Source organism: Manihot esculenta, chromosome 14 (genome assembly GCF_001659605.2).
Source record: "Manihot esculenta cultivar AM560-2 chromosome 14, M.esculenta_v8, whole genome shotgun sequence".
Classification (NCBI taxonomy): Eukaryota; Viridiplantae; Streptophyta; class Magnoliopsida; order Malpighiales; family Euphorbiaceae; genus Manihot; species Manihot esculenta.
In genome coordinates this window covers 1,169,292-1,191,522 of record NC_035174.2, presented here as the reverse complement: position 1 = coordinate 1,191,522, position 22,231 = coordinate 1,169,292, and the positions used below count along the sequence as shown (strand labels likewise).

The 22,231-nt window shown below is 36.1% G+C and overlaps 3 protein-coding genes across 7 annotated transcripts; all 3 read right to left on the bottom strand.

The window, feature by feature from the left end:
• Positions 1-816: 816 nt before the first annotated feature.
• Positions 817-10,032, bottom strand: LOC110631375. Its single transcript, XM_021779183.2, has 9 exons — positions 9,908-10,032; positions 9,700-9,769; positions 8,957-9,185; positions 8,674-8,876; positions 8,101-8,548; positions 7,659-8,018; positions 7,393-7,571; positions 4,321-7,296; positions 817-3,502 (listed from the first exon to the last, which is right to left on the bottom strand). Exons 3-9 carry the CDS (start codon positions 9,156-9,158, stop codon positions 920-922), a joined length of 6,951 nt encoding a protein of 2,316 aa, XP_021634875.2. The 5' UTR covers positions 9,159-9,185; positions 9,700-9,769; positions 9,908-10,032; the 3' UTR covers positions 817-919.
• Positions 10,033-11,994: 1,962 nt separating this feature from the next.
• LOC110600386 (FT-interacting protein 3) lies at positions 11,995-15,682 on the bottom strand. The gene is made up of 2 exons (XM_021737233.2): positions 15,244-15,682; positions 11,995-14,970 (listed from the first exon to the last, which is right to left on the bottom strand). The coding sequence occupies exon 2, from the start codon at positions 14,605-14,607 to the stop codon at positions 12,286-12,288; it is 2,322 nt and encodes a 773-aa protein (XP_021592925.1). The 5' UTR covers positions 14,608-14,970; positions 15,244-15,682; the 3' UTR covers positions 11,995-12,285.
• Positions 15,683-16,802: 1,120 nt separating this feature from the next.
• Positions 16,803-21,298, bottom strand: LOC110630916 (uncharacterized protein YMR315W). Of its 5 annotated transcripts, none has more exons than XR_006348400.1 (12): positions 21,066-21,298; positions 20,826-20,969; positions 20,684-20,732; positions 20,339-20,356; positions 19,473-19,588; positions 19,276-19,389; positions 18,824-18,874; positions 18,195-18,283; positions 18,024-18,091; positions 17,872-17,949; positions 17,570-17,680; positions 16,803-17,232 (listed from the first exon to the last, which is right to left on the bottom strand). XR_006348400.1 is itself a non-coding variant. In XM_021778564.2 (12 exons), the coding sequence occupies exons 1-12, from the start codon at positions 21,186-21,188 to the stop codon at positions 17,104-17,106; spliced, it is 1,080 nt and encodes a 359-aa protein (XP_021634256.1). In that variant the 5' UTR covers positions 21,189-21,297; the 3' UTR covers positions 16,803-17,103. The 5 variants fall into 5 exon arrangements, 3 of the variants coding, with proteins under 3 accessions (XP_021634256.1, XP_021634255.1, XP_043806010.1); XM_021778564.2 differs by having other exon boundaries at positions 16,803-17,229; positions 18,031-18,091; positions 21,066-21,297; XM_021778563.2 differs by having other exon boundaries at positions 18,031-18,091; positions 21,066-21,294.
• Positions 21,299-22,231: the final 933 nt, after the last annotated feature.

The following is a 22,231-nucleotide window of genomic DNA, read 5'->3' as shown; positions in this document are numbered from 1 at the left end:
TAATTTAAAAATCAAATTTACTATTTAAATTCATATAATTTAATAAACTACCTATTAAATCTTCATTAAAAATATATTACTTACTCTCTGTTTTAGTTTTTTTTTTAAATTAACTATTTAATTATATAAAAAAAGTCTTTATTATTAAAATTGATCTTAAAATATATATTTATTGAAAGGAGAGTAAAGTAGTAATTTTATCTTCAAACATAACTGACTATAATTTTTTAAGAGATTTATTAGTTGAATTATAACTTATTGATATTTTTAACAAATGGATAAATATTTATTTATAAAAAATAATTTATATTTAAAAAACTATTTTTTAAAAAATATTAAAATATTTTTTAATAAAATGATTTATTTTTTATTATTTAATTTTTAATTTAAAAAATAAAATTTATTAATAAATTTATATATAGAAGTTTAAATTATTTTTCTTTTTTAAAAAAGAAAGTTACTAAAATATATTTTCTATATAGTCCAAACGCTAGAAAATTTCAGTTAAACAATATGAAACTTCCATTAGCTACTCTAAATGTGGAATTCTAATTCAAATATCCACTTAAAACATTAGTAGCTTCTGAAGTTAACATCTCTTTTCTTTTTCAAATTTTATCAATGAATCAAGTCGTCTGGGTAAATCTGAAATTCTTTATTTTATGAATTCATCTCATATGTATAATTATATGAATGGAATATTTTAAATTTTAGAAACAAAGAAAACCAGTTTCTCAATAAATTAACCTTCCATTTATCCTAGTTATGGCAATTCAGAAGTAAAAAAAAAGAAATTAGCCTCATCACACACAGAGATTGAATAAAATTTTATTGTTCATTTCATAAAAAGCTGGTAATTTATTGGGAAGACCAGCCAAATGTGCACAAAATGGCAAATAGGCATATATGGCCTTTACAATCACCTAACTATTTCTCCTTTCATGGCAAGGGAGAGAGCACTCAGATTTCCTCCACTTTCCACTCTAACTCCAGGCATGGCAATAGCTCTGCTCCCTACAAAACCACCTTCTCCAACACTTATCTTACCAAACTTAACCTTCCCTGCTTCACCTTCATATATGTGTCCAAACAAGAGTGCTTCTTTTCCCACACATCCCCCTCTCTCTATCTCCACCATTTCTGGATTCAATGTAGCTCCCATGCTATCTACATATGCACCCTGCTCCAATTCAATATTTGAACCCATCAGCTTTAACCAGAGGTTAAAAAAGATGGACCCACTTGTCATTTCTATGAAATAGTCCCCAACTACTGTTTTAAAAGCTTGCCATACAGTGTCCATGAATACCCCCTTACTCCAAATCAGCACTGTTTGACCTTCTTTCTTCTTCCCCAAAAGAATCCATTTGGCCACAACACAAGCTAATGCAGCTAATGTCCCTGACGAAACCCAAACCAAAGGAAGCAACCAATGCAATGATAGTTTCTTGCTTTCCTTCAAGCAAAGGACCCAATTCAGAGGAGTAAATATTACCAACCCCATGAGGAAATATGGAAGTACTGTTTGCAGCAATGGTTGAGCAAAAATTGCCCATGAGGTCTGATACCAAGTCCTTGCTAGAGTCACTTTATTTGATTCCTTTTTCTCCAACATTGCAGCCATTGGACACCCTGAAAGGTCTACTTTAACATCAGATTGCTCTATAAAGATTCTCCAGGCTTCTGGAAGTGGTTCCCCGTTCCGCAAATGTTGACAAATTTCATAGATTAATGAACGGCCATGATCAATTGAAGCACTCTGGGAGCATGATGTAGCTCCAATAACATCCAACTCATGGCATCGCAGATAAGGATTAAATTCCAGCCTTTCTGACTCTTCACGGGTGAGATTTTGATCTATAGTAATTTCTCCAATATCAATATTTGGGAATTCAGTTTCATCCCATGGTTTGGTGCAATCAAGTGCAATATCACGGCTGGCTTCATCATTTGGAATTGCTCGGACTTGCAGTTGAAAAATGTAGCGCACCCCACCAGCTGAACGTACACGGCGTTGGAAATCTTCAGCAAGGAAAAGCAAGGGGCGGGTGTCTTTATCATCCCTTGGAATTGCACCTGTTTCTGGGGGAAGAATTCCAATTGGCTCCACTTTACCTGAATCCTCACTAATGCTTTCATCAAAAGGTCGCAGTTTGAATTTCACATACATCTCCTGTCCATCTGTGAACCTCAAGAGCCTGCAAATATTGGAATAATAATGTAGCTCAGCATAAGAGTTAGCATTGCGAAGAGACATCCACACTGCATCACGGACGTGAGGGACTCGTTTCACGAACTCCTCCCTGGCTGGAAGTCCACACACTAGCCACGTTGCAAAATCGGCAATCGTTCGAGCATAAAATGCCTTGCCTGTTTTTAGTGTCAAGTCAAGGAGGGAAGATTTACTACCAAGTTCGTTTTCATCTGAAAGTATCCTTATTGCTGCACCACGAGCATCTATCCTTGCATCATCATCAGCACTTAAGCTATTGCTGTGACGGATTACAATAGGGTACCTCTTACCAGGGAAGAAAATCTGGTGCTCAGGCAACCCTTTGATGCTGTCATAAATCTGCAAGTATCCCTTCCCACTAACACCAATACGATGAAAGTACCTTGATTTCACCTTCAAAGTTGTAGCAGCCAAATTTGCAGCCAAATTACCAACTATCTTCTTATATTTAATGTCCATTTCTTCAATCCTCTCATCCAAAGCATGCATAGTGTTCTTGATCATAACAGGAGTATGAGACCCAATATAGACACCGCCCCTTTGAAGAACCGAATTCACTGGAGCAACTGAAAGAGCACCAAGAATTACGTCTTTCTGAATAACAGAACCAGGTAGCATCAGACTTTGACTCCCAACTACAGAATTATCCTGAACCTCAATTTTCCCTTTAGTGAAGCCATCGGATGAATAGAACCCCGCAATCATCCGACTAAAGTCACCAAGATGAACGCCAGAACCAATTGTAATCAATTCAGGGTCTGAAACAGGGTTGATGGCTCTGATAGAACAATGTTTCCCAACTTTAGCACCAAGAAGACGCAAGTACATGCAAAAGGCTTCTGTTCCAGACAAGAGCTTGGCAAATCTAAGGTGGTAGGCTATGGTAATTCGATGGCGAAGCCAAGTCTTGAGGTGGGATTGCTCTTTCTCTTCCCTTCCAGAAAGAAAATGGGTCAAAGTGCAAGTAAGGAAGCCAAGTATCAAGCCATGAGCTAAGTACGCAACGGCAACTGAGATTGCGAAGTTAACCGGGCTTGTTGTGACACCGGCAAACATTATGGCATAAACAATAACGGTGAATGGAATCCAATGAAAGGCTCCGCAGATGCAAAGAAACGAGAAGTGTTGAAGGGATGCGGACTCATGAGATAGCCAAATGAAAAGGAGGTAGACAATAGCTGCTGAGAGAGAGCTCAGGAAACCAACCACATAGATGCCCATCAAGTGGTAAATGGCCTCAGACATGTTAGGATTTTGCTGCATTCCCCCCTGAAAACATATAACAATTTTCCAATATAATAATATTAGTTTGAAAAAAAAGGGTTTAACGGTAAAAGAAAATCCCAACTTTGCTGGTTGAGAATTGGGAATCTATCACCAAAATTGATGTCAATTTTTTACTTGGTTTATATGTACGTGGGTGTATGTATATTCTTTCTCCCCCAATACCCCCTTCTCTCTTCTCACCCTCACGGCCTCACAGTCTAGTCGGTCTCTTGAAAAACACCACCGCTATACAATTGAAGCAACAGACACCTAGGAGACCTATGTAACCAAAAAGCCTGGAGGCTCAACAGATATCTGGCGGATAATTTACAGATCTTGACCGGGACTGGCTGGGAGTTATGACCCAACGCCGGACTTAGTAAGCACCGGAGATCATGTTGACTCGAGACTATTGGGGTTGAGGTAGATTTGAAGGCGAAGAAGTAGGAGCAAGAATGGTGTAGGGACACTGAAGTTGTTTTACTTTCAGGGATCAGAGAAAGCATGAAGGAGAGTTGGAGGTTGAGGATAGTGGTGCAAGTGAGAATGAAATTTTTGATAAGTAAAAATATTAAAGTATAAGTGTGTAAATATACATTTTAGCAGTCAATTAAATAATTTAAGTTATAAATTGTTTTACTAACCTTGAAATTTAATGTAACACATCTAAAAAATTTCGTTATTATCAATTATATAAGTAGTATAAAAAGTGAAAGTATTAGTTGCATATAGTATGTCAATTCCGATCATTATAATTTCCTAAATATTAACGGTAAGTATGGTATGTCAAATTCATCAAATAGGTGGTAGTTAGAATATACCTTTTGAATATTGTGAAGCTTGCCAGATTTAAACGTAATCTTGTCTCCTTCACATTTTTGCAGTGCTGCCACATGACTTTCTTCTCCCAATACACTTCCTTTCTGGATTACAGCATATGGACCCACTGAGGAATTGCGACCAATTCTAATGGGAAGGAAGCTCAACTTTCCATTCTTCACTTCATGGGCTTGAATCAATGCCCCTTCTGCAATCACAGCTCCTTCTCCAATTGAAACCAGAGATGGGTCTGTTATGTCTGTTGTATCAAGCAAAACTGATGATCCAATTCTGGCTCCAAGCATCTCAAACCAATACTTTAGGAATACTGTTCCCCTCAAATGTTGTGCAAAAACTTTTGAAGAAATTTCTTGGACTTTATAGAGTGCCCACCACTTAACAAAGTCTAGTGACCAGATGGAGATTTCAGGGTTAAGGGCATAATTTGGTCTCAGGAAAGCATTTCCAAGCAAAGCAATACAAGTACAGGTACAAAGCATGCAAAACATCCAAGCAAAAGGAGCTGCGGCCACAGAAATTAAATAACCTGACCAGTGAATTTGATCTACCGGTGCAAGGCTGGCTGAGATGAAGCTTGTAAAAGCAGAAACTGATAAATAAGCAGGAAAGCTTAGCATGATGGAAATGTACATCAGAGCAAGAAGTTGTAAGCACCAGATGTAGATTTGGTGAGTCTTGGAAATTTCTGTCACCATCTCAGAAGAATCGATATCAGGCTCTGGAAGCTGGGATGGAGAGTTTAAGAGATGAGGTTGAGACTTCATCACAAGATTCTCCGAGAAGCTTGCTAAGTCTGAAATGCATGTGGCAGTGAATATATCAACCGCTCCAACTGGCACTCCAAGGAAATCTGAAAGTTTTTGGGCTGCTCTGACAACACCAATTGAGTCGATTCCATAAGATGTAAGATTCTCTGTTGCAGAAATATTCTTCACAGGAACTCCTGTCTGCTCAGAAACAAGCCCTTTTAGAAACTCTACAATTTCTCTGTTGCCCAATTTAGAAGTCTGTATAGGAGAGCTCACTAGCTCAGGTCGTGGGGTTTTTCCCTCCTTACATGTCCCTGTGGTGAATGACCTAAACAGTGTTCTTTTGGACAAAATTGGGTCCGGCACAACGTTCAGAGTTCCGTCAGTAAAATTCTTGATGCACTCAAACCTCTTGATCTTGCCTGATGTTGTCTTACTAATGGTTCTTGGCTTGATCAACTTCACACAAGCCACAGGAACACCATGTTCTTCTGTGACGCGGTTTTTAATCTGTTCAACCACATCATTATCAACTGGCTTACCATCTCTAACCTCTGCAATTACAACTAAACCAACTTGGTCAGAACCATCTGGAATTGAAATCCCTTTTGCTGATAAGACTTCTTCTGGGACACCAACCACAGCACAACAACCTGGGCGTAAAATCTCGGATACACTCTCAACTGTCTTTTCTACATCTGCTGAATAAACGTTTCGTCCTGCAACAATGATGAGATCCTTGATTCTACCCGTGATGAATAATTTCCGATCAATTATTCTTCCCAAGTCTCCAGTTCTAGTGTACTTTTTTCCAGGCTGATCCTTAAGCAAATTTTTGAAAGTTGTTTGGCTTTGTTCTTCCCTGCCCCAGTACCCAATTCCACCACTTGGACTACTAATCCATATCTCTCCTTCCCGTCCATCTTCTTCGAACTCTTCACCACTCTCTGGATCAACTATTCTGATGTCAACATCTGCATCACCTGGATTAGTATACCCACAACAGACTCTTCCCTGCCAATCAATCAAGATGGGCTTACCTTCCCCATATGCACAACTGACGAAGACACAATTTTCAGCCAAGCCATAACCAGGAGCCATCACTTCTTGAGAAAGGCCTAAAGGACGAGTAAGCTCAATGAATCTTTTGAGAGTTTTCTGCCTCACTGGTTCAGCAGCAACCATGAGGAAAATCATGGAAGAGAGATCAAAGTTCTGAACCTTCTCCTTGTTAGACTCCAATCTTCGAATCACTAGCTCAAAAGCAAAGTTGGGGCCTGCACTATGAGTAGCCTTGTATTTGCTCATGGTCTGAAGCCATAAGAGTGGATTCTTGATGAAGGTCAATGGCGAAAACAGAACTGCTGTTCCACCACTAACTAGAGCTGTAAAAAGTCCACCAATCAGCCCCATGTCATGATACTGTGGAAGCCAGCTTACTAGTACTGTCTTTGAGGTGCTCTTATACCTTCTTCGCATCAACTTCACGTTGTGAATGAGGGCACCGTGAGTAATCGTAACACCTTTAGCATCGCCAGTGGACCCTGACGTAAATTGTAGAAAACACAAATCATCTGGTTGACACTCTGATTGATGATTCATATTTTGTTGAAGTAAGCCTTTGGAGTTCTTTATCCAAGTATCTGTGTATAACCATGGAAGATTAGGCCAGCGAGCAGGAGATTTCCCATTTTTTCCTGTCAATGAAATCAGATTCTTCACAAATCCTGCTCGAACTGCTGAGTGATAAATAAGAGTTGATAGAATTGCCACTGCATTACAAGATTTAGCAATATTTTCAATCTTCATGAGGGCTTGTCCACCTCTTTGCATTGGATCCGGTGGAAGAACCGGGACTGGCAAGACTTTAGCTATTAAGCACCCAAAGAAGGCATCAACAAAGTCCAGGCCTGGAACATGTACTAGGAGGACCCTGTCGCCAGGCTTAATAACTGGTTTTTGGCTACTCAAAAGCTTCTGAGCAATGTAAGAAGCATTGGCAAGCAGTTCTCCATAAGTCCTCTGGCAAACCACTGCTCCTGTTTCATTAATCCAAGTGTAGAGCGTTTTATTCTGTGTGCTACTGTGCATTCCCCAGCGTTTCAAGTAATCAGGAAGGGTAGATAGATCAGGGGCCTCCACTCCTGGAAGTTCACCTAGTTCTTTTGGTTTTCTGTCCCAGCAATCTGATTTCAATGGAAACAAAGACTGCAATATCACATGCAGCAGCATTTATGTTCAGTTCCAAATCTTCAATATTTCAAATATCCTATTATTGCTTCAAAATTTTAGGTGGTCAATTACCTTGACATATGGAAACATTGGCAAAGAATTGTTATTTGCAAACTGCTTGCAGATTAAAGCCATGGCATAAGATGAATTTCTCTCAGTAAGTTCAAATGCCATGAGACCACCTACATAGTAAGTGTTCCTCAAACCTTGAAGTTCAGACTCAAGTCTCTGGTAGAACCCATCCTTCATATCTGTTTACAAATTACGTTAGACAGGAAAAATATATATCCCTTGTCAGGAAGATCTTATTCTGATAGAAGTAGTTCATCAAGCAATACCTTGGCTACTAACATGAGGAAAGTACTTAAATCTTCGTTGTAGAACAACCTTTTCGACTGATGCCCCCATTGTTTTAACTACTTTGATGGCAAGGTCTGTGACGCTTGGTCCCTTTATATCGGCAGAGTTTCCGTAGGACCACAGCAAGAAAATGTCAGTGTCAGCATAGAATTTCTGCAATGCAACAGGATGTCCAATTGTGGCAGGATCATCCATATATTCGTTGAAGTAATAAAAGCCGATTGGCAAATCTTCTAGCCCTTTAATCTTTAAAACAGTGGTGTAGTAGTCTATTGTCTGAACTTTGCTGAACAACTCTCTTTCAAGCTCATTGAGATCCATCACTTCAGTCTCAGATTCTGCAACAAGATCCTTACTAAATATTTGAAAGTCGACAGAACGGAGGAAAGCAGAAATTAAGAGGTAAAGAACTGGAGAAACCTGTCAGATATGAAGAAGGTGATCTGTAAGTTTTTCCAATTTTAAAAGCAAAGGCACCGGAAATGATAATCTTATCAAACTCCATGACTTTGCATTCTCCATTGCTATTTTTTATATCAACACTAACACCATCAGAATTTCGTTTGATTGCCAGGACTTCAGTGTTGCAATGAACTTCAACTGGAAGTGATTTGATGACCTTTTGCCAAAGACTCGTGTATCCACCTCTGAAACGTCTTATCTTTCCAGCCATGGAAGTCCGAGTGAACTCATGAATGTAGGCGTAAGGCATGTCTTGAGGAAATCCATAACCAGAAGCAGTGTATCCATAAGCCACAGATTTAGGAACAGATTCCAATCCACGGCTCTGAAGATATGCGGGAGTTGAATCTGATGCAAACTCACTCACAGCATGAACTCCAATTCGACCTGAATCTTTTGCCTTATCCTGAAAATAACGAACTATGAAGTTAAATTGGCAGCCGAGGCATTAACATCAAGCCAAAAAAAAAAAAAAAAAAGAAAAGAAAAGAAAAATCCATGACTGCACAGTGAAAGACAACTAAAACAGACCTGGAGTTCTAAGGTCAGTGAGATCACAGATACATAATCGTCTGCAACTTTGATGTCCTCATATTTCCCCGTGGAGCTGTCAATTAGAGCAAGTTTGTGAGAGTCCATTTCTTCTAGTTCTGACTCGGATTCCTTGGCAAGATGAAAGATGACTGGTGCACTGTTTTTAGCAAGAACTTGACCACCCAGATCATAAACTTTTCCTGCAGATAATAGAAATATACTGTCAAAATATATGGTTATATTTAAGCTGACATAGAGAAAATTATTTTTCACTCTGTACCTTCAATTTCGACTGATTCACACATGCCACCAACAGTGTGATGCTTCTCTAATATGGTCACATTACGGTAACCAAGCCTTGCTAGTGCATAAGCAGCTGATACGCCACTTGGACCAGCTCCTACTATCCCAATTCTAGTGTTCACAGGAAGACATGGATGTAGCTTGGAAAATTGTTCTTCTATTGGTACTGTTGGATCCATCTCTTGTAGTTAGGCCTTTGATTGACCCTGATTATTGAATAAAAGTAAGCAATTGAGTTACTTCTAACTCTGAAATACAACCAGATAAGGGTATCTTGAATTATTGAAATTCTGAATTTAGAAGGCCAAAGCAGAGCAGAACTTAAGGAGGAAAAAAAAACAGAGAGAATATATTCTTGACGATTCAAACAATGCTCCTATAACAGCAGTTTAGGCAATATCTAATAATTTGTTTTTATTTGGCTTAGACAAATTAAAGAAATGCTAAAAAAGACAAAATCTTCCAATACAAAAAGCATTTCCTCCCATGAAGTTGTTCATGCATGTCAGAGTCTATTAAAAATGATAATTTTTAGCTTAAATTCCTTCTGCTAATTTCAAACAAGCTTAGGCTATGAAATGATAATAGCAGAGGCTGACATGAAAGCTATGGTGCCTAAATATACTTAAAACAAAGTGGGATTTTAAAGAAAAACAGACTACTTGTTTGGACAAGTGAAGCTAAAATGCAAACAGAAGTACTTAATTAGGAGAAACAAACCTGAGAGACAAGGTCAATGCAGAAAATCTCCTCTATGTCCTAAGGCAGTTCAAGAATGTGGATGCAGTCCCTGTGATGGCATTTCCTTCATAAGTTAAGAAACCAAACATAGCCTTTCTATCACATGAAGCATTCTCTTATCTTTGTGATGAATAACTGAACTTAGCAGGACAATTGACAGATAGAAAGTTTAAAGAGAGCAACAAACCTTGGAGCTGAAATGGGCAAAAGGGTATACAGAGTGTGAAGTAGTTAATAATTAAATGCCAAATGGCAAGTAACGATTGTGAAAAGAAAGAAGCCGAAGCCGATTCACCACACAGAAAAAGTGCTGATCTCATAGCAGAATTTATAAGAGGAGATACTTGAAAACAGCAGCAAGTAGAAGACAAAAATCCCACTGTTGAGTAGTCTCGGATTCTCCGAGAATATAAGAAATAAAGAATGTGAAATATTCGAGGATTATGCGAGGATTTCCTGGTGGTAACTCCGTCTTAGGAAAAATAAACCAGTATCAAAGCATACGTGTAGAGTTGAAGGTGCGGATATAATATGTGGAAAGCACATCAAGTGCGCACAAGGTATATGTAAATAAATTAAAAAACCCAATGATGCTGAGGGATCAGTTGGAATATGAGGATCTAGGATTTGAAGCGGCGACGTGGACTATGAAAATTAAGTTGGATATTGGGGAACATAAGTAATTAAATTACATAATCAGTTAATCAATCCATCTCTGTGATTTTAGTTCCAGGCACATGAAATTTTATTTTATTTTATTTTTAAAAGTTTGAAGAAAGAGTTTTTCTCAATAATATATAATTTTCAATGCTTTTTTCAGAATATACAATTTTTATTATGAGTCAGGGAGAATGTAAGCATATACCCAAAAAAACATTTTATTAGAGATAAAAAGAGTTATGAAAACAGTGGATCACAAGGAAAAGAAAACAGTGGAAAAAGATTAGCAGGACAAAAGTTACTTTTAAAACAAGGAATATCCGATTCCTAACATCTAGGTTATGTCAAGTGGCCGATTGTCAAATTATTTTTTCAAGTAGTTAATATTAAAGACTTCACTAAAACAAAATTTAATCAACATTTTCATTTTAAAAAAAAATTAAAAGTTTTTGGCTGAGAATAAACATATATAAAATTTAGTTAGTTATGACATAATATTATTGAGTTGTGTGTGGATCAACATGTGGCTTACTCTCGTAATTGTATGACGTTTTCAGTTTGGTATCTGCCAGAGGTCAATTCTCTTGTTTCTGGTTCTTCCTCTCCCCTCCCCTGCTTGAGATGTAGAGATTGAAAATTGTGTACGCTTATTCCTCTTGATTTATTATTTGTAATGCTTATTCATAATTCTACAAGTACTGTAAGTACGTCATTAACAGTTGCAGTGTTGTTGTCAGAAATATATATTCAACTTCAAATACAACATCTTAAGGCAAGGTTCATGGAATAGCAGAAAGAGTTGCTTCAAGTGTTTTTATTTTATTTTCTCACATTTTCATGTCCCAATATCTATATATTTATATAAAGTTTAGTCTAAAATTAAACTATGTGCCATATTTAAATTTTATATATTTATATTAAATGACATATTTAATATTTTTTATTTTTTAGTTATATTTTTATATTTAATAATGTCATAAATTAATATGTCAATAATAAATATAATTTATTCTTATTTTTATCATAATTTATATATTACTTTTAAATTATAATTTTTTAATTTTTTGTAATATTTTTAATATAATAAATATAATTTTTAATATATTTATTGTCACTATTATATGATATTTTGATATATTATTATTTTTTAGTATATTATATTATTAATATTATAATAAAAATTTTATTATTAAAAATATTTTATTATATTTTTTATTTTAATAATAAATAAAATGTTAAAAATATATTTATAAAAATTAAATAAACACTGATACGCAATAATTTTATAACGAAAGATTATATAAAAGTAGTACATTTAATATATTTTATTTTATTTTATTTTTAATATTTTACTTCTTTTAATAGTTAGCAGAGTGAATTTATATAAAAAAAATATTATTTTATAAATAATACCATACAATAATAATATCAGAAATTTTAATATACACACATTGTGTGGGTAAACCACTAGTTATCAAAAACTCCTGTTGTAATAACAATGAATTAGTAAAAAACTTCCAAAGTGTATGTTCAATTATTTGATTGATTGCATATAGTTCCAAAGACCAAAATCAAGTTCAAATGACACTAATGCAGCAAAGAAGCAGATGAATCAGATCAAGGCCTACGTATCCACATGATTGATTGTAAAATAAATAAACATCAACAAGCTGCTACATTTTACAATTCAGCTACTCATTAAGTGACAGAATAGGCCATTCATAATACAGGATGTTAAGGGTTTAATCTAGGCAATCCCCTCTCCTTGAAAATAAGCAGCTACATATTGTGGAATTTATGAATTATGTCACAACCATGCATCTCCTGGCAACTAAGTTTATAGCTTCTGCCTTGCTTCAACATCAACAATGGTGGGAAGTGAAGGAACCGAGAAGGGTACTAATATTATATCATGGTGTCTGACCTTGCAGGCAATCTCCTGAAGAAATTGAGAGGAGCTGAAGGTAGCTTGTGTCGGAATCTTGGATGTCTCAACACATAAATCCCAATTAGAAGGGCCACAACTTGGAATGGAGTAACATAGAGAACTACTGCAGCTATTAGACAGAATATCACAAATAGAGTTGTTGCTCTTGGATCTCTCCAACTTAGTAGAGATTGGAATCTTTCCCCCTGAGTTGCCAAGTCACCGATTACTGTCTGTACCCTCCCTCCTATACTTCTGAGACGATCATATCGCATTCGAACAATATCTGATGGCTTGGAAGTTGGGAATGTGTCAAATTCTTCATCAAGTTCATCAGGATGAGCAGCATCAGCATGAGATAGTCTGGTGTCCATGTGAGGAGGATGTCTTGGTCTCCGCCGGAAATTCCAAATACCAATCAAGAAAAGGTAGAGAAAAATTGTAGGAAGTATTAGCTCCGGATAGAGGACTAAAATTATGAATAGTATGTGAATCAAAATGGTAGTAAGTGTATTTTTCCAGTTGCAGATTTGATCAAACCATTTTCCAACAGCAATCAATCCCCTTAGAACGCCCATGATTCTGAAAAAATTGGCTTTGCTCCTTCTCATGCTCCACATATGCGAGTCCACATCTAACATATATGCCACAACCTCCTTCCTCAGAGGTGGTTCAGCTCTGCTCAACCTCAGGGAGACAATTTGCATAGCTTGGTGCCTCAAGCTATCAAGTTGAATCACAGATAACGGATGTATGTAGTGCATTTTGGGCAGCAATGGATGTGAATACAAATGCAACATATTAATCAAAGAAGAGCATGTGAACCTCACAGCTAATTGGACTTCACCTGTTTTCTTCACTCCTGATTGTTGCAATACTATAAGAGGATATGAATGTGTGTAAACTCTATCACTTTCAAGTGTCGATAGCCGAATCCTCACTTTTCCAATTCTTGAATCCTTTCCTCCTCCTCCTCCCCCCAGTACATGACCATTGTCAAATACCCCTATAGAAATGACAGTACAGGGGTCGAAAACCTCCCAAGTGTACTGTTCATTCCACTTTGGAGTCAAGCTGTCAACGATTGTCCTTGTCCGGATCCATTTCTGCCCATATTTAGCCACACAATAAGCATCTGTTGTTCCTCGCCCATCCTTGGTCTTCATAGGCATTAGCCCCACAGCACTTAGAATTCCTAGCTCCAGAATTCCAATGCTGGGTCTCCACAGTTGCTTTGCTGTTGGCCTAAGGTCACTGCTATAGTGAGTCGATTCGTCCAGAACATGATAACCACCATCCAAAGAGGCCCTCAAATGAATCCTACTGGCAAATTTAATCTCCTTCTTTTGTTCCCCATCTCCCACCACATGCTTTTCAAGATTATACCATCTAGTGTTAACTGGCTTATGGTCTAGCCTCCTCTGCACAAATTGTAAAGAGATCATACATTTGCCCAAAATTTCATCTTTGTTTGGTCCTACTCTATCTTCCACCGTCAAAATCAAAGGCTCCTCAAAAGGGTCAGCAGCTACAAATACCAAGTCTTCATTCCACATGGGATGAATACTTCTACTTTGGGATATTCTTGTTCTCAATGCTTGATTTCCCAGTGTGACCTTCACAAAAGCTTCAGGGAACCTATTTTTATCACCAGGCACCAAATCCTGAGCTTCAATCACATTGACCCTAACATACCAAAGCTTAGGTGAAAGATATACCTTTGATCGGATATTTGCAACTCCATCAGGACCAACAGTTGCTGCATCTGAATGCCAAGCATAAGGGAAAGCCTCGTCGGCTTGAGTTCCCATCCAAACAGCCAGCATCAGCTCCCCGGCCTTAATTTTGTCCCCCTTCCGATCTTCCAGTCTATACCATTGCGGTGCCAAAGGGCTATCAGGTGGAACCCGTCTTGGGATATCATTGAGCTCAAACAGAACCCTTCCAATCAAATCATCTAAAACAACATCCTTATCTTTAACCGAAACTTCCAAAACAGAAGCTTGAATTCTTTCTTTTGAGAAAGCAAAGACCTCATCCCACAAAGGATTTGTTTTCTTCTCAAAATGCTTAGTCATTCCCTTATAGTTTCCCAGCTTTATCTCAACATAAGGGTCACAACTACCAGTAACATCTTTACCAGGCAAATCCTTGGCTTTCACCACACGAACATACAGATATTGCATTTGTTCAACAAGGTCATATGTGCAGGCAAGCTTATCAGTCGCGACAGCTCCTGCACCAATGTTTGGCGAGGTCTCCTTTAGAGCAAAGTCAACAGCTTGGGGAGGCTTCTGCATCTTTTCTAGTTTATACCAATGAAACCAGAGATGAACAAACACCACCCAGTGGTTATGCTAAAAGAACGAACACTTCAAACTTGAGAATTTGAAACAAGATGCCTCAGGAACTGAAAAGGGCTTCAAAGACCTCAAATGTTGTGAGTTTCAGGCAATTTGGATAAAAAAGAGTAAGCTGACTTGATGATGGAGAAAGCATGGAAGCAAAACACAATTGTTGATTCTGTAAGTTGTAGATCTTCAATATATGCATTATGAACACATTTAAGGACTAAAACGGAAATTAAGGTTTTAGAACAAAGTATCAGAGCAACTCCAGCCTCCAAGTACTTGAGTGAAAACTCCGAACCGGAAAGCAAGTATCTGCAAAAGCAAGAAACCACAGGGTTAACATTACTGTTCATCCTAAACGTTTAGGTTCCGAGAAAATGAAAATCCAAGAAAAAATAACACTGCGACACCACTAATACAAGAAACTATCGAATAAGCCAGGCGTTAACATATAAGCTTGATCATCTGGACCCAAATAATTTTAAACGCAACCAAAACTGAAAAGGGGGGCCGGGGGTGGGAATTTTTCTCTTCTTCTGTAAATTTTCACAGCTAGCAAACAGGAAAAGAAATATACATGCTTACCAATAATGATTGTGTAGTTTTTAAACTGAACCAGCAGGGAAGAGCTCTAATTCATCAATAAATAAGAAGAAAAGGCAGCAACTCGGGTAAGTAGAGCAACACAAGTAAGCTGAAACTTTCAAAGCCACAGGGAACACCTTAATGTAATAATTCCATTTACTTGAAAGAGTGAACAAACACAATGTTGAAGTTTCAACCACTACTAAAACTAATTTCGAACAACAAACCGTTGAAGAAAGGACTTGAAATGTACATGAAGCACAAGTGTTGAAGAGGAGAGTTCTTGAAGAAGCAACAAAGCAAAGGGAAATTAAAAAGGAAATATAATGGTAATGGAGGTTGGAGAGTGAAGTAACATAGAAATGAGAATTGTGAAAGACTGAATCTGAATCTCCCAATATAAAGAAACGGAGAAGCCATCAGTAGCAGTAACAACTTTCTTTCTTTAGCATTTATTTACTCTGTATGCTGATATTTTCTTGCCATCAATTATTTACATTAGTAGTTTTGCGAGGACCATGGTGGGGTTGGGCACACGATGGATGGGTCTTTTTTTTTTTTTTTTTTTTTTTTCTTTATTTTTTGAGAAAATTACTGAGTCTTTAATTTAATTTATTTCTTGATTCATCTTATGTAAATTATTTATTCATTTTTATATAAAGTTAAATGTACAGTAATTGTCCCTTTCTTTTAATTTATATATTTGTCGGTAAGAATTTTCTTTGCTGAGAAGTTTTAGGTACACCAAAATGATCACGTTTTGCGTTTATAAGTAGCACCTTAAAAAAATTGTCCATATTCAATTGGTTTACCTAATAGAGAAGAAAGAAAATGATTTATCACACTTTTTTTTCCTTTTGAGGAAGTAGTAAAATTCAAACTATTCATCACGCTAATCAGTGGGCATATTTAATATAAAATAAAATGATTACAAAAAAAAAATCAATTTCACTAAAACTGCTAACCAAAACTGAATTCAAATAGATTACCAAAATAGATGGAAGCAAGTACTTTGAAGTCTTGAAAGCAACATCCAACTTCTTGCATCCAAAATATCAAAAGTGCCTTTCCTCAGGAACCAAGAATAAATGTAATGTCCGTTCTTTTCCATTCAGCAGTCGAGAAAAGTAATGGGAGAGGTTTGGTGTTAGGTACAGTTGGTTTTGAAATAACTATACCATCCATATTCTTTTCTGCTTTTCTTTTCCCCTTTATTTAATTTTAATTGAGACTCAAATTCAATGCTCTGTAATATTAAATAGCTGTCTGCCAAGTTGTAGTTTTGTGAAATGGGAAAAATGGTATAGCTGCCTTGTCCGAGAAGACATTCAACAAATTTAATGTTAAATGTCTCAGAGGCCATACTATAACGTATCATGTCATTGTCTTCTGAGTAGGTCTTTAAATTGCTGATTGGGACTCATCATTCACCATGTTCACAAATAACATAGCTATTTGGGTTAAGACCGCTAGAGATTTACAAGAATACACACCCTCTTCCTCAATAACCTCTCTAAAAACTGAACTGCCAATAATGTGTGTTCCAGATTCCGAGATTCGAATAATCTTCCTCTTCCTCCTATAAATTTCTGAGCCTTTATTAGCGCACTAGTATCTTTACAACATCAATTTGCAGAATTTGTAACAAATTAAATCAATTACACTGCTAGTTTCAGCACCAATCTACAACCTAAGAACTTGAAATACATACACCATTGAAAATTAACAGCGTAAATCAATGACTTAAACTAAAGAAATGCAGTTCACTTGCAGAATGTAGTACAATATTTGTTTATTTTCTTCTCTCTCCCTTCCCCTATCCCTAGCATAATCATCTTGAGATCGTATTTAGCGTATAACTTATAACTTCTTTACCTGAATCTGAGCTCCATTTTTCATTCCAGATTCAAGCATTGCATCTAAAACAGCAACGTCTCTAGCACCTTCAATGAAAGAGAGACGGGGCTCTATTTCATGGTTACTTCCCTTCTGTAACAAATAAGTAGGATTGAGAAGTGTCAGCAAAAGCAAGTTAGTAGCCTATATAGAAGCATTTTGCTGCTTCATATTAACTATTATGGCATCTAACAACAAAGTGACGTTGAGGGAAAGAAGACAAAGCGAATGATTAAAGATAATGTTCGAATTTCAAACAATAAGGCTGTCATATTGAATTGGAAAATTTTGTTCTATTGCCTGCCAAAAGGTGCATTCAACAATAGAACAGACTGGTCATCCAATAATAAAGGTTAAAACTACAAAAAAGAACATTATCATGTATATGATAGAACATAGAAATGAAGTATGCAGGAAGACATCATAATACCTTAAGGTTCGCATGTGAAACATCACGCAAAAAAGTAGTTAATTCTTCAGTCACTCCACTGAATGGGTAGAACCAATTTTTGCTGTGCCCATCAGCACCATAAAATGAAACCTGAGATTGTAATGTACAATATCAGTTCTAGGTTGCCAATTTTCTAAGTTATTGTAGAATATAAAGTGCCATGAATCATGGTGGGTAAAATAATGAATTCTTTGAGCTACAAGGTAATCAGAAGATTAGACATCTCAGGAAAACCAATTTCTCTGAGTTTCTAAGGCTGCCCAAAAAATGTTTTGACATACCGTGTAACCATGTTGTCCATCCTGCATTCCCCTGCCAATTTCTAGTGTTCCCTTTAAGCCGACAATTCGCCAGTATATCTAAAAGAGAAAGAAACTATTAGAAAAAAAAAAAAGTTTTACACATTCTGTATGAATTAACAATATTACTTTACCACATGCCTTTGGTGATCTTGAGGATACAATCATTACAAAGACCCCAGAACATCCATTCTCCAGTTGACTGAGAAAGAAAAGTCCATAGTCAGTCAGTCAGTCACCCACAGACTTGCAATTACATCAAAATATACTTCTTGGAGAGTCTAGTTTATGTGTGAGGAACTTACAAGATAGAGGATATGTTATCAGGTGGAGGTAAAGTTTTGTCCACATGAGAGATATTAGCCGACACTGAAATCACGTCACATCCAACAAGCTGTTTAATGAAAGTACAATAAAATTAGGAGGTAAAAATGGATACAAAAATGAAGAATGATAACTTTTCAAGCCACATACTCGTTCAGTAAGGATTTGCTGAACCAGACGTTATGAATATCTCATACATGGGAATGAACATGACTAAATCATAATATGTACCCTGTCCATATAAAACTATATGGTAGTGTGGACACCTTTATTATATAGATAAACAATATGAGAAAATTATTCCAATCTATGATCAGTCGTAAGATACTTCAGGAGTTCACAATTTGAAGCATCTACATAAACAAACATACACATGTAAAATGGCACCCCAGTCCACTCAAATATAAAAAGGTGAAGATAAAGAAATACAAGAAGCAATAAGCAATGCTAATTAATACAAAACCCCAGTGTGACTAGTATTCCAAAGATCAAATAGATCTATTTGATTCTAAAAGAAGCAGAACATTATTTGTACGAAAGGGTTGGACATGCTATCTGGCGAATAGTCAGTGCCTATTACCAGTAAGATATATTGAATATGAGAGATTACCATTCTTAATCCTGCAATGAAATGCACCCCCATATCCAGAATGAAACCGCCCTGATAAAAAAGGAATACACCAGTCAGTTATCTGGTCAGCAAAGAACTATACCTACACTGACAACCACACAACAATATACCTACACTAACAATCACACAAAAACCAATGGAATGCTTAGATTCATTAAACTGCATACTGCAAGGAATGATAAGGTGCTGCTGTAATTTACGTCATGGTACAAGAAAATAGTTCCCTTGCATCTTAATACTGTAGGAATAAAGCACTAAGAACCAGCACACTATGTCCAAAATGAGATTCATTCATCTCTTATGGAAAAGCTCATTTCATAATGTCAGGCTTGTAACTTGCAATTAAGCATGCAAAACATATGTACGATGATCGCATTTGCAAATCCATAAATTAAATCTGGGAAAATTAAATATAAAACCAAAATACATACAATAAAATTCCGTCGCCATGAGCTTGAGAAGTAAGGGTTTGCACTATTCATTGATCCTTCAACAATAACTTGGACAGACATCATGTCCCCAATTTCAGGCAACAGTTTCTTTCCCTGCAGATGCAATGGCGAGTATATTGTAACTTAGAGAAATTGCAACCAAATGATATATGCAAAAAGGAGGGGAAAAAGGGTACCTCCACAAAAGCAGGTTCAAATCTATAATTCTCTGCCACAGCCCAAATTGGTTGACTAGGGGAATTGGTATAAATAGATTTGTAAGTTGATAGAACAGTTTCTATTTCATTTATAGCTGCATTGTAAAAGCCAGAGTCTATCAGTTCATTTGAGGTTTACACCTGATCCAGAAAAGCTATCCATAATTATCAATCAGCTATCTTATATTGAAAGTGATAATACAGTTTGACTTCTTTTCAAGATTTTTTTAATGCCTTAGCCTGCACATAAGTAAAAAGATACGCTGGCATTTGTAAGATTTTTCTTTTTAATTATTATTATTTCTATCACTTTGTTTTGGGGCATTTGAAAGAAGATTCAACATTTTCTAAATTCATGTAACAGAGTCACAAGACTAGGACAATAATCTCTTTCATATATAAGAGCCTTATCCTATTTTAATGTCACTGACTTCACAGGTGTTTCTCATCAGAGGGAGTTATTTGGAGTCCTCGTTCAGGTTTACTCTGCACGTTTATCTATGTCTTCTCCAAACTTATGTTACATAGAATCAACTAAGCAACAAGAAGAGGTTACAAGCCAAAGTGTCAGGCTTATAACTAAAGGGTCTGGACGAAGGTTTTAATTTTACTTGTTTTCATACTAATTCAAAAGATAATACCATTACTGCAAAGCAATTTCAACGCTCCCACATAAAAGAACCTATGAATAACATATTCTCTAACCTGAAAAGGTACATTCATGAACATTTGCACTCATGCAATGCTTTCCATTCTAAATTTCATGGAGAACGAAGATAAAAACAGCAAATCATTCCAACAGAAGAGAGTGAAAGAGAAGAGTATAAAACAAAACTCCGACTTACAAGCTGCTGCTGGTTTCTCTGAAGATTGTCCAGGTTAGCAGAGCAATGCAAGTGAAAACAAGTGGAATATTTAGTATAATGCACAGAAAAGAAATACACAGTTAAAAAGAATATTAAATAATAGATAGATGTCTACTAACAGTTGAAGCATAGTGCAAATGCATCAATAATATATATATATATATTTTAAAATAAAATAAAAGCTTATTTATTTTTGTCTAGTTGCGGATAGAGGATATCCTTTTTATTAATCTAAACTCCTAAAATAGTAAAATCTTATAAGCTGATTGTGGAAGTGCCAAGTAAATTTGCTTTCAATTTATATGTCTAAAAAATGTGTATCACCTTGCAGGACATGCTTCCCTGCCTTCAGTAGCTTCAGTGAGATATCAACCTGCAGAATTTATTTCGCTGAGCAAATAATCTAATCATAAACTTATAATAGGCATGCTAAAGCAAGAGATCTTTAAGAACAAAGTAGCTAAACCTGAATCTGTCCAGCGAGAACCACAGCAACAGCAAGAATTGACCCATCTTGGATAATCTCATCGAGACCCTTATCACCCCACTTACACTCCACCTCTGGGAAACTCTTACCCCGCGCTATCTCCATTGCTCCTCTCGCAGATTCCTACACACAAAATCGTTTTTATACAGATAAAGAGATGGGTATTAACAATCAAGTAAAGAATAAGAAGCAATAGAGTTAAGAGACCAGATCACTGACCTCAGTGCGGCTCCAAATAGCCTTAAGCTTAAAGAGATTAGAGATCTCAGCTAATCTGGGAATGTACTGGGTTCTAACGAAGATGCCAGCTCCAATAATTGCAATACAAGGAGGGTTCGCCATTTTTGAATCCTGCAATTTAGATCTTGAAGATACTTATATGGTTTCCGCTTTCAGGTTGGTACAAATAAAGGTACGCCTGTAAGGGTGTCTTTTACAATTAAAAAAAAAAAATCTATTGTAAGGGTTTTCACATATAAATTTATATATAAAATTAACTAAAATGTTCACATGATTTTTATTTATTTATTTTAAAAATAATTTTATCATGAGAATATAATTTATTTACATTTCTCTACTTTCACTATATATATATATATATATATATGCATCTCTGTTATAAGGCCACACCTGGCTTCTGCTCTGCCCGGATTAAACTCACAACTTCCATCTGTTTTCTCTTTACCCATCCCTATCTTTTTTATTTTTTTCATCATTAGCCCATCCCTATCATCTCTGTCCGCCATAGCTTTACTGTGAATAAGAATGAATTCCTATGAAATTTCCTATTTTTTGGACGATTTCCATATAAATTGTAATTGCTTCAGATATTTGTTTAAGATGCCCTCGGACTTATCTGTTTTTATAATGCTCAAAAAAATTTTAAGATATTAAAAAATATATATTTTTTTTAATTAGAAATTAAGAAAATAAAATTTAAAATTTCTCAAAATTTATTTGAATATATTTATCACTGGCCTACCTATATGACTCTAAGTGGATTAAAATATATATTTATATTTATAAATAGAATTATTTTTAATTAATCTTCTTCAAGAGCATTTTGATGCATAGATAGCCTATCATTTATTATTGGTCTAATAGATTTTCATTAAATTAAGAAATATTAATATAGTAATAACTGAAGAATTAATGTAAAATTAAAATTAAATATTAGAAAACATAATTTTATAATGATAGTTTAATTCTTAAATGCATAGGTTATGTGTGAAGAGATTGGCTGGCCGTTAAAGGGTGGTACAGAGTTTTATCGCTCTCTCCTCAGGGCAAAGAGTAATGCCAGGCCAGTTTTCGGTTCGTCCAGCACTACTCTAGCGTCAAGCAAAGGTGACTTTAGATTTGAATTTTTCTCTAGCTTGTTTACG